Genomic DNA, 12,084 nt, shown 5'->3' with positions numbered 1-12,084 from the left:
TGCTGTAATCTTGCTTAAATACCCATATGGACATACTTATATATAAACTTGGAGAATCATCATAGAACATCAACAGGATGTATTTGAATATCATTTGGAAATTTCATCACCTGGATGTTTTCCTTTATTTGGGTTTTGGGATTTTGAAATTGTGGTTTGGTTGTAAGCATCACACACTATCTCAAGGTTCAAGTCCAAGCTTACCCTTTTGCTAATATGTCTTCTCTCTTTTGATATAATGATTAGTGTCGATATGATACTCACTGTGGCCAGATGCCTTTAAATTGCCTCTGATGTTGGAATCTCTGGTTAGCTTGTTTATGATCGAGCGAAAAGAAACTGCAATACCATTTTAAAGCAGGAATATCTGGTGTAATAACAGCTGCTTGTTTAAGAAATGTTTTACTAACTTGTGGTGCGTTTCTCTTTCCAAAATCTCAGCTTGGAGATGTTATTGTCCTTGATATATATGCTAACATGGTAAAGGAAGATGAATCCACTGGTGAAAGCATCCCATCAGCTGAGAGCAAGGGTTTGTCTCCTTGCATTTTATGATCTATTGAGGCTTCTGCTATGGCTTTATTGTTGATTTCACTTTCCAAATATATAACCCAACTTTTTTCTTCAAGCGCAATTTTACTTTTCCATTATGTATGCATGAAGTAATTGAATTAATCAGTGATTGCCAATAATTTTGTTCTATGTGTTCTCGATTTTTCCTGAAATATTTCGTTGTGCATCTTCAATATTCTATTGGAAGCTCTGATCCTACTACCCATGTAAATTTAGAAGTCCAAGATGGACCAGCTTTGTGGCCTTGAACTAAAAATACCAGTTGAAGCAAAAGCAATTTTAAAATGAGACAGAATATGTGATATGCATGATTATATTCATGATTAAGTGATCTACGGAAATATTTCTGGTTGGCCAAGATTGGTAAAAATGCACTTAATGACTTGTTGAACTGAAAGCATGAGGGTTCCCCTATATTTTTGATCCTTGACATGTTTTCACCTCATTAGAAATAATTGATGAATTGCAACATTTCATTCATAAATACAGGCAATTATTTATTGGTAAAATTTATCTGAGATATATAAAAGGGATCATTCTAAAATTTGAGTCCTTTAAATAGGAGTAACTAGTGACCATTTCTTCCAAGATTTGGATAGTAACTCCTATTTTATGGGGCTTAAAATTTGTCTTTTAACTCTCAAAATTATCAGAGAGCCCTTGTGGTTTATTGAACCAGCTATCTAATATGCCCTGTAATTTGTGGTAGAAATGTCTTTGTTGCTTCTTGAGTATGAGCTGTATCGGAAGGTCCTAAAATATTCCATATCCTGGTCGCAGAAGGCCTCAAAAATTATATTTTGGGTAGGATTATTGAGGTCATTTTCAGGTCACTCAGGAACCCCTTAAAAGAGTTTTTCTTCCATAAAATGCCAAAACAACGTTACACTTTTTGAAAACTTATCTGGAAGGCCCCCATTTCATGGTGGGGCTGTATTTATCTTTTCCTGTTTGATATTTACTCCTTTGTTTATCTAACTATTAAGGTTGCATAAATGGGGTTGAAGAAAATGGTGTGATGGAACTTGGTATTCTGTAGTTTTCCAAATAGATTGCAGTATTTATGTTGTTTTCACTATGAAATACTGGTGATGTGGATTTGTCGAAACCAGAAGCAGTAAATGGCTATCATATTATTTAGTGACATTGCATAAAGTTGTTTTTTAATTAAAAAGGAATTGACATGAAATAACTTGTTATACTCCCACTTGGTTTAATGTTTAATGTCTTGAAATATCTGTTTGTAGGGTTTCACTTGGATACGGAAGGAGCCGATAACCTTCTTCCTGGATTCCTTGACTCAATAATGGGGATTGGAATAGGTGAAACGAAGCCCTTTAGGCTTGTATTTCCAGAATCATGGAAACAAGAGAACCTTCGGGGTATTTGTGTTCAATTTACAGTGAGTTTTTCTTCTTGGATTCAACTTAGAGAGCTGTAGCGCATATTTTATGACATAAGGAAGATTTTTTTGGGATTTCACTGTATTGTCAAACATGGTCCTATAGAATTCCATACATCATCGGTTTTATGAAATATTACTTTCCTGAGTTCTAACAGCTTCCGAAGATAGAGACTCTACTTTTTCGTTCACAATTTTCTCAATGTTAAAAACAAAGAATTGTGAGAAAATTCTTATCGGATATGACAGAGTATAAAACTATTATGACCATTCACACAATCAGTGAGTCATGCCCTTAAATCTAAACGTGTATGATCCTGTGAACTGAAACATAGAACCTTACAAACCACATGGAAATCTTTTGGCTGCCAAAAAGTAACATCTATCCCTGAAGTGTCTTGTGCTCACTCTGACTTGATGCTATCTCTAAAGTCTAAACTGAAGCATCAATACTACGTTTCCTGTACCTCTGGCATAGTTATTCAATTCTGAGGTAAATTTGGTGTTTGAAACACAGAAATGTATACAATAAGTTGATTTACTTTTGGTATAAGGAGGTCTCAATCATTACTGATTGTTAGATGTGAAATCAGATAGTTGGAGATGTGTCATTGACTGGGTACAATTCCACCCCCCCCCCTATAATAATAATAATAAAAAAAAAAATCTTTAATGTTGTGGCACTTCAATCTATTCGATTTCACATCCAATGGCTAAGATGGATTTGACCCACTTGTACCAAAAATGAATGGTCTTATAGAATCCAATCCCTCAAAAAGAATTTTATAATTTGTGCTCTTACGTCCCCTTAAAATGTGATATTTAATTACTCATAATTGTGTGGTTCAATATGCTGGCTCGTCTTCTTCGCTAGTCCTCTTTTTGACATCTCAGTTGTATTAACAATTGTGGAAGCTGGCTTCATTAAGGCTCCTCTTCCTGGACTAGTTGTAAATCTCGTGAGCCATCTTCCTAGGTCCACTAATCCAATATAGTCTTTATATCTCCAAACATACATATTCTTCCTTTGTTGTATCATGGGTAGCCCTTCTGTCCCTTTCTTAGCAAGCCACTGAATTTCATTTTCAGAGAGGCCACCTCCAGGAACTACTATGCCTTACAGCTAATGACCCTTGCACTCTAGTGCATTTTCCTTGCAATAAACAACACACCGATTGCAAATTCACAATGAAACTGAATTTTGATGGGACTCTGAACTGCTTTTAGGCCTGATTGTTTATGGAAGGACACAGAAATCATGTAGGATTCAATTTGAGTACAGTCCTCGGTAGCCAGACGACTATCATCTGCATCATGCTTACAGTTGCCCATGCCCCCATGGACATCTTTTAGGTTAATGGAAAAGGTGTTGTCTTTCATAATGTCTTTGAGGGAGTATACGTGTGCCAGCCTCTAGGCTACATCTCTAATCCTTGCTGTGTTATCTAAAGAAGGTTTTGCGTTGTCTAAACTCTCAATCAGGCCCCATTTCTCTCCTCGTTTTAAGAGCCCGACGGAGAGTATAATGTAAAAGATAAGAGTTTTTATTTCAAGCTGCTATACATAAGTTGTTAAAAAGTTTAACCTTCATGTTACGTAGCTGATTTCTTAATTCTTAGTATAATCCATTACACTGATGGCAAACGCTTACCTTTCAGGTTGAATGCAAGGAGCTATTTTATAGAGATTTACCAGTTTTGGATGACTCCCTTGCTAGCAAACTTATTTCAGGATGTAGCACCTTGAGTGAGGTTTGTCTTTCTGGTGGTTCTATTTGTGAGATTATCCTTTATCCTAAGTTATAGTGTCATCATTTTCTCTAAGACCTTCATGGTGTTTTGCCTTACAACATCATTGTATCTCTGTTGTGACAGTTATCTTTATGATTAAATGCACAGGTCAGGCAGTCAATACTGCAAACATGTAAGGAAGTGGAACAAACTGCAATTGAACGAGCAACAGACAATGCACTTCTGGATGCTCTTACTAAGGTGGTTTAAGATTTTTGCATGTCCCTAAGTGGTGCAGATGTACAGCTATAGCTGTTGGAGTAAAATGGTTTTGGACTGATTTTCTAAAAGATAAATGATACCATTTCCGAACCTCTCAATTAAGTATCCATTTAGTATATCAAATGTTTATGATTTTCTATTGAGAATATTTACCCAAAAATATCTGGTTTTCGTGTTCATATGCATATGTAGGTTGAAGGATACATTTGATTAGTAAGTTTGATCCATTCAAGTTTGCATAGAAATTCCAGAAGAGCTTATATAGTGAATTAGATTGATGCCATTAGTCTCATGTAAGAGAAGAACTGTAGTCTAAGTTTAGGTTGCAAGCTTTACCCCGTTGGAGACACTTTTGGGAATGGGCATGGCTCTTAATTATGGGGTTAGTGGTTCTTAACAGAATGACAATGGTCAGTCCTAACATTATCTGGTTAGTCTTAACATTATCCATCTCGCAATTGTGGTATTCTGTCGTTTCTTGTATATGTGATGATATGTTGATCATGGAAGATGATCTCTTAAGTCTGAGAGTTTAGATGAAATCTTTAGGCTATATGAGTATGAAATTGGCAAAGAGATAACCTGGGGACTGCATGGTTTAGGTACATGTATGGATTTGTCGGCCAGACATCCCTTACTTGACAGTATGAGAGTGATGTTTGGTGTTGATTAGGAAGTGAGAAAACAGGTTTGTGGCCCCAATGAATGTGATTCCAACCTTGTGTGTATTAGAGTTGGACGTCCAGCTCAACTGATATTTATATGCATATAATTGTGTGTGCATGTGTGTATTTCAAATGAGTTAAGGTATGTCAGATAATAAGGCTACACTTCTACATAATGAATATTACAAATTACATCCTTGCATCAAACAATTATTCCCAACAGTATCCCCCCCACCCCAAGAAAATAAAAATAAAAAAAAAATTAAAAATAAAAAAACAACAACAACAACAACAACAACTGGGCATGGATGTATGCTAAGACCATGGACAGTTGGGCTTTGAGAAACAAATTTCTAATAAGGTAAGTGCCTTGGTAAAAATGTATGCTATTTGGAGTTCTCAAAAAAAAAAATGTATGCTATTTGGTGCTCACTGCTCAAGAAACGCCTTCAATTTCTTGATCCTCGATCTTCTTTCAAAGGAACTGTTGGTCTATCTCTATATCTTTAGTCTTGCTGTGGTGAATGGGATTCAATGCTATGGACATAGTGTTGCAATTGTCACAATAAAATAGTGAAGAAATGTTTTGTCCCAATTCAGTGCGAAGGTGTTGAGCCAAAGACAGCTACCATGGGGCTGTACTCGGCCATTGCACTAGATCAAGTGACAATCCAATGTTCCTGACTACTCCAGGAATCAAGATGAGAGCCTAGATAGACACAACACCCTGAAATAGAAAGGTGAGTGTTGAGTCACCTGCCAAATCAGGGTCGGAGCAGGCGGTCATCACTGAAGATGTTGGTGAAGAGGGCAAAGCAAGACCTGAATAAACAAGTCCATCTATGGTTGCTGCTTTGATGTACGGTAGAGTGCTCTTCATGGTTTCTATGTGGCTCGTCCTGCGTAAATGCTTTTTCTGAGGAATTTGATCAGGCATGGTAAAAGTTAAATATTTTAGCACTCCAACAATGCTGCTATAGTCCTTAGGATGCGGCAATGGGTCCCTTGCGTTATCCTTTAGGTGAGAGATGAGGAGAAAAGATCTATATGTTGGTCTACAAGTCTGGATTCTTATGTGCTTAACAACATACTTATGTTGGGTCGAGTTTAAGGAATTTGGTCTTTTATCCACCTCAATACCAAGAAAATATCTGGAGAGTTCCAAGGTCTTTCATCTAGAAGTATCGTATAAAAGTTGTGTGGTGTTCTCAACAGCGGGAGAATTACCTATAATAACAATATCATCCACATATAATTACAGAACACTAAATTCTCTCACAGACTAAAATCACTCCTAAGACTCAAAATATCCCACTTTAAAAACCTAATTCAAGGTGTCTAACTCTGCATATCCTAGCCCACCGTGGATTTCTTTCTTCATCTAAAGCCCAAACCAAAGTTATCTCTTCACTTGAATGTGAAAGAATAAATTTGGTCAGCTCATAGGAATGTGATCGCTTCTAGATGGGTGTGCAAAGTCAAATACAATGTCAATGGGAGCATAGAACACTTACAAGTAAGACTTGGGGCCAATGGATGCACACAAGAGCATGATCTTGATTATGATGAGACTTTTGGCCCTGTGGTAAGGATGGGAACTATCCGCATTGCTTTATCATTGGTTGTGACCTATGGATGGGACCTACATCAACTCGATGTTAAAAATCTTTCTCCACAATACACTAAGGGCGTGTTTGATAATAGGAAGTGGCTTCTGGAAGTTGAGAACTTCTCAACTTTTCGTGATTGATAAAAATGAGAACCCCAAATCGAAAGTTTTCACCTTTACACACCCCTGTGTAAAAAAAGTTCCGACCCAAAGGTCGGAACCTAAAATAGGAAGCTCTAAACTTCCTCCCCATTCGATAACCCAGATCACCCCTCCCCTTCAATAAAACCCTAATCTCTGAGCACACCCCCCCGCTGAGCACCCACACCACTGAGCACTCCTCTCTGCGCCGTTGTGCGCCCACCTCGTTGAGCTCCCCTCTTTTCGCAACTTCCCATCTCGCCGCTGAGCCAGCCCAGCACGCCATTGTGTCAGGCAAATCTGTGATCCTTGCCATTGATCTTGAGATATGCACTTTATTCTCTCTGTTATTGATCATTGTGTTTGTTCTTGAGCTCTTGAAGCAAAGGGCTCTTGTTATTGATCTCTGTGTTTGTTCTTGAGCTTTTGAAGCTTAGAGCTCTTATACCCCATGATTTTAGGGTACAAGTTTTTTTTTGGGGTTTTCCCTCTCTGTTGACTCTCAATTTGGGTCTTCTTAGTTTTTTTTTTCTCTCTTCTCTGTTATTTTCTCACCATTTGAAAATGGGCAATGGATGTACTTGCTTATGAAATGCCCTAAGTGTTTAATGTTTGCTGGAACTTAGTGTTTCTATTCAATTATTTGGGGTCGTATTCTTTGATCATGGATCATTTGATTTTTGTTCATTTCTCCAAATGTTCCTGTACTTTGGGCTTCTCTTTCCATGGATGTTGATTAATAGGTATAATATATAATTTGCTCAATGCCTAGAAATAACCATGCTCTCTCTCTCTCTCTCTCTCTCTCTCTCTCTCTCTCTCTCACACACACACACACACACACACACACACACACACACACATCACGCACGCATGTGTGTGTTGGTGAAATTGAAGTATTGCGAAATTGAAATATTGGGTCGGTTTTGAAATCTTATGCGAGTGCTTTTATGATGAATTCACTGATGTAGCTTCTGTGTTAAAACTTTTATATTCTAAAGCATCCCTTCAAAGTTCTAACTTTGCGTTTACGCCGTTCTAGTCTTATCAATCAAAATTATCTCATCCACAAACAACATACACTATGGGATTTCGTCCTGTAGTGCCTAGCTAGCTGATCCATAACCAAAACAAAGAGATATGGGCTCTCTCTCCTCTTTGTACACACACACACCCACCCACACCCACACACACACACACATATAAACACAAGTGAGTTAGGGCACATCAGATTACCAGACTACCCTTTGTTCATAATGATTTGCAAAGACTGCACTTATACATAACAAATATTATGGACATTTATTCTTGCCCTTAGTTGTTCCTGGCAGAGAGTTTATGTTTAGACATAAATTTAAACTGCATGATCCGATAGCCAATCTGACAATATTGCATGTGATTAGCTGCCTCATTTGCTAATTGACAAATAACTAAACAATATTCTTGTTGTTTCTTAAGTCAAGCAGGAAATGATGTCGTCCACAAAATTATAAATATCTTCAGAATATTCCAGGACATCGTTCTCATTTTCTTCCAATCTTGAACTGGCCGCAATCAAGGATATGGACTGGGCCATTTTCTTCAGAACATGAAGGTCCACTATCCGATATTCTGTGTTTCTTGGTTCTCTTTTGATTTCTAGTAGGAACAAAAACTAGGATCCAATGTCAAGTCATTCACTAAATGAATATGGAGCCATGTCTCCCCTTTGCAGTGAGATAACTCGGTTGCATGCTTTGCTTCACAAGCTTGAGGTGACTGCCTTCTGTCCCTTGTCTCAGTATGGAGAAACTGTCAATGTTATCTGGATTACTAGATATCCAGTATTTAATGTCCAAACTAAGACTATTGGAGCCATCATCCATTTCTCTAAACTTCATTTTACGACTGGGATTATTTCACTGCCTTCAGATTGCAAGCATTTTCATAGGATAACCACAGCGAGATCACATGTGTTTGGTTAGCCAATTGAGACTAGTTGATCTTGAAGCATTGTTTTTATGGTGGGTTGAAAAGCAGCTATTGGCATACATATAAATATGGACTTTGGTTTAATCCTTGCATGCCTGTCATACCATTGATGTAACGAAATTTCTAACATTTTTCTCTCCCTGAAATAGTCATTGGTGAATAATTTTCTCTCTGTTATATTTTGACGAGCTTCACTGAAAGCTGTCAATATAATATTTGTGCTCGACCATATATAGTTAATGATATGACTGCTAATAACCATTACTGCTGCAAATTGAAGGCCCTGCATAGACGATGGCTAAAAGTTCCCTACTGTTCAAATGAATGATTCTTCATCAATAAGGGAGTACAAGAAGCTTAAGAATGTCAGTGGATTGTGGGCAACCATGAACTTCTTTGATTAATGACTCCTATGTTAGCTTTATTATCTTGTCTTGCACGAAAACTGTCATGATTATGTTTGATGTTCATATACACTTACGAAATTTATCATACTATTTCCAGATTGTAGCAGTTGAGATCCCTCAGTCCATATTTGAGGAGCAAGGCCGACAACTTTATGGAGCCAGGCTTCTACAACTGCAGGTTTAAGGATTTGGGTCTCGGTTTCCTCTAATGCCTTGCCATTACACTTTATTTAGCGAATATTGTGTTGCATCTGCAGGCAAACATGAAACTAAGTGAACAGCAGCTGGCATCACTTTCAAGTGAAAAAGCCGTAAATGAGTATTTGGACAGCCAGAAAGAGAACATAACAAATCTAGTAAAACAGATGCTTGCTGTTGGTGAGATATATAAACGTGAAAATTTGCAGGTTAGTCTGACATTGGTACCTTTTATTTTGATTTGTAACTGAAGATGGAAAGATTGTATCGGAAGTAATATTAGTAGGATTTAGGAACCATATTTCCATGTGTCTTCGCATCTCGAAGGAAACTAATGTTTTCATGTCTGGCTGATTGAGTTGTGATGTTTCTTTACTTGTACCTGACATCTGACATCATGGTCACAACCCAAATGATAGATTTCTCTAATTTTTTTCTTTTTTTTTTAAGCCTCTTCTGGGTTACTTTGGTTTTTTTGTTTCGTTATGTTTTGCTTTACATTTTCACAGCCATATATTTTAAGTTTGTAACCTGCATCTGGTGGATGAATGATTGAGACCTTTACCATATTACATTGAAATTTTGTTCGTGATACAGAGAATATGAACAGTTATATTGTCCTGTGACATGAGAAAATATTGAGGCAGTTTGGCAGAAGGCCTATGAACTACCTGATTGACTGACATATACATACATACACGGACACACACGCAAACACACATAGAGAAGATGGTTTGCTCAAGGAGAGAGAAATTGGGGCACTTTTAGCCATCTTTATGTGGTATTATTAGATCTAAGGTTAGATGTGCCTAAAATCTGTTTTTTTGTTTTTGGGGATTTGTTCATCTAGTGCTTTTAGTACTATCCCAACAATTTAAGGTCGTACCAATTAAAAAAGAGGGCTGGTTTTGAGAGTGGCGAACACAAGGGGCAGGATAATGTATCTCCAACACACATACAGATGTGCGTATGTGTGTGTTGCTGAACTTTTCAAGTACTGTAACCAATTTGTGTTGGGTACTTTTTGTTGGTCACTGATTCCCCAACTTAGTTTTGAGTTTGATGTTTGCTTATGGCCTAAAAGAGTATGTATTGTAAACTTTAGACGATGCTTCTTTTTCTACTTATGGACTAGTTTTTGCAACCTTACTTGTCTAGCGATAAATCATTTGTCTGAAGTCATTTGTTTCTCATAATTTACGCTTGGGGTTTTTCCAGCTACGGCAATGGAAGTAGAACTATTGAAATTTCTAACATGACTTTAGTACATTTATCCTTAAACATAGGTTTGTGAGATGCGAAAACTCTTGTAAAATACTCATAGAACATCCAGATCATTGTTGGGATCTGGTGATCCATGTTGGTCCAATCATTTAAAAATACAGGAAATGTGTACATGTTTGACCTTGTAAAGATGCTTCACTTATTAAGGATACTAGAAACTATTATGCTTGTCCTTGGAAAGACATGCATCAAGAGATGAAAGGTAGTTCTGAAAAGGAAAGTAATTGCAAGGCCGTGGAAATGGAGAAATAAAGGAAACGAGAGGAAAACGGTAGGCCGCAGAGGAAGATGTGGTTCTTGGAGCATAGAGTGCTTTTAGCTTCAATAGAGCTACGATAGCTTCAAGCTTACTTCAGCCCTGATTCATTTCTGTTGGCTGAATTATTCTGTTTTTTTTTTATTTTTATATTTTTTATATTATCCTTTCCTTATTTACTCCTGATAGAGCGGAATGGTGGACCTGGATTCATGTAGCCGAGTCCAAATAGTTGGGAAAAGGCTCTGGTGATGATGTTGATTTCCCTTCTTTTCTTTGCTTCAACTGTGTCTCAGTCTTGTCCGTCATTTCAGCTTAAAACACTGAACTTTAACAAGGAAAATTGATCCAAGAAACTGAACTCTTTCCTTTGCAGATTTTTGTCGTCTTTTCATTGTTATATATGTTTCTATGTTCGAACAATCTGTTTTTAGTACTGTGATTCATTGGGCAAAGTGAAACATGGCACTTTAAACCAGTTCTAATCACTTGCCAAGCCAATCTTAAAATTTAGCGTTCATCTGCATTTCAGTATTCATTAGAGGAGCTGGAGAAAGAAGTACAAAATTCAGTTGCAGAATTCAAAAGCCATGATCAGGAATATGATGAGAAACGTGTAAGGGAACAGGTAAAAGTGAACTCATCTATTGGTAGACGTGTGTTTTGTTGACATCAATGAGAATGAAGGAAAGGAAAACGTGGATGATTGTCCCAGAGCCTCATGTATTTGGTTTCCTGTGCTATATAGGTCCAAGATATTCTTGAGGGAGCGAAAGTGTTGGAGTGGTTAAGAGAACATGCAGATATCCAATATGTAACCAGGTAAGATAGTGTAAAGCCATTTTCTTGTGTGATTTTTTTTTCATTTTGAGGCACAAGTCAGAAAATGTAGAGACCTTTAAATAAGTTACGAATAAAAGGGAAGTTATCTTTGTGGTTGGACTTGTTATCTCTGTTTTCATGTTACCTGCTTTACGTGGAGGTTAAGCTTATTGAGATCATTTTAATTTTTTCTTCTTTCTTTCTTTTCTTTTTTTTTTTGACATGGATTTACATAACTTTTGGAGGGATGGGAATAATGGGTGTTTTTCATTTGGAAAAGAGAATCCTCATGGCCACTTTCTTCTCTGACCTGCGGTCTTTAGATCACTTTCTTCCTAAGTGAGCCTCTCTCGAGTGTCCTCTTTTAAGTGAGCACCTTTAAGATTACTGCATAACTCATTATTTTGTTTGCGAATGTTTCCTAAGTGCCCAATGTCAACTTAGTCAATCATTTTGGATTAAAATTTAATCAACCTGCAAATTTTTCGGCAATATGGGATAAAATTACGTGGTGTAGCTACTTGAGTTGGCATTAAGTTTAGGGATTGTATACTATGAGACAATTTACCATTATTACAAGGTCACAACCACTCCATGTCAAATTTGAATGGCGTAGGGTATGTCATGAAGTTTTGATTATTTTTCTTTTTTTTTTGTAATGTTGAGTCTAGTCAATGAATACGAGTGATTGTGACCTCTTTGTAACCACTTTGTAATAAAAGTAAATTGCCTCTTTGTATACTT

The 12,084-nt window shown here is 37.1% G+C and overlaps 1 protein-coding gene across 4 annotated transcripts in view; it reads left to right on the top strand.

Moving 5' to 3' along the window:
- LOC18424945 (trigger factor type chaperone family protein) overlaps positions 1 to 11,467 on the top strand; it is a 43,889-nt gene extending 32,422 nt beyond the window's left edge. For 2 of the 4 annotated variants that reach the window (XR_016042713.1, XR_016042714.1), the window contains 9 exons: positions 442 to 532; positions 1,821 to 1,975; positions 3,634 to 3,726; positions 3,874 to 3,966; positions 8,654 to 8,738; positions 8,878 to 8,958; positions 9,038 to 9,187; positions 11,051 to 11,146; positions 11,267 to 11,467. Coding sequence is in view for 2 of the 4 variants with exons in the window: in XM_011630879.3 (XP_011629181.1) it covers positions 442 to 532; positions 1,821 to 1,975; positions 3,634 to 3,726; positions 3,874 to 3,966; positions 8,878 to 8,958; positions 9,038 to 9,187; positions 11,051 to 11,146; positions 11,267 to 11,344 (837 nt within the window). In the remaining 2 variants the exon portion in view is untranslated. The remainder of the gene's footprint in view (positions 1 to 441; positions 533 to 1,820; positions 1,976 to 3,633; positions 3,727 to 3,873; positions 3,967 to 8,653; positions 8,739 to 8,877; positions 8,959 to 9,037; positions 9,188 to 11,050; positions 11,147 to 11,266) is intronic. The other 2 variants (XM_011630879.3, XM_088849694.1) reach the window with 1 other exon arrangement.
- Positions 11,468 to 12,084: the final 617 nt, after the last annotated feature.

This window comes from Amborella trichopoda, chromosome 10 (assembly GCF_054954075.1).
Source record: "Amborella trichopoda isolate Santa Cruz 75 chromosome 10, AtrichopodaSantaCruz75HAP2 v2.0, whole genome shotgun sequence".
Taxonomy (NCBI): Eukaryota; Viridiplantae; Streptophyta; class Magnoliopsida; order Amborellales; family Amborellaceae; genus Amborella; species Amborella trichopoda.
The sequence above is the reverse complement of the archived record's forward strand: the minus strand, read 5'-3'. Positions and strand labels throughout refer to the sequence as shown.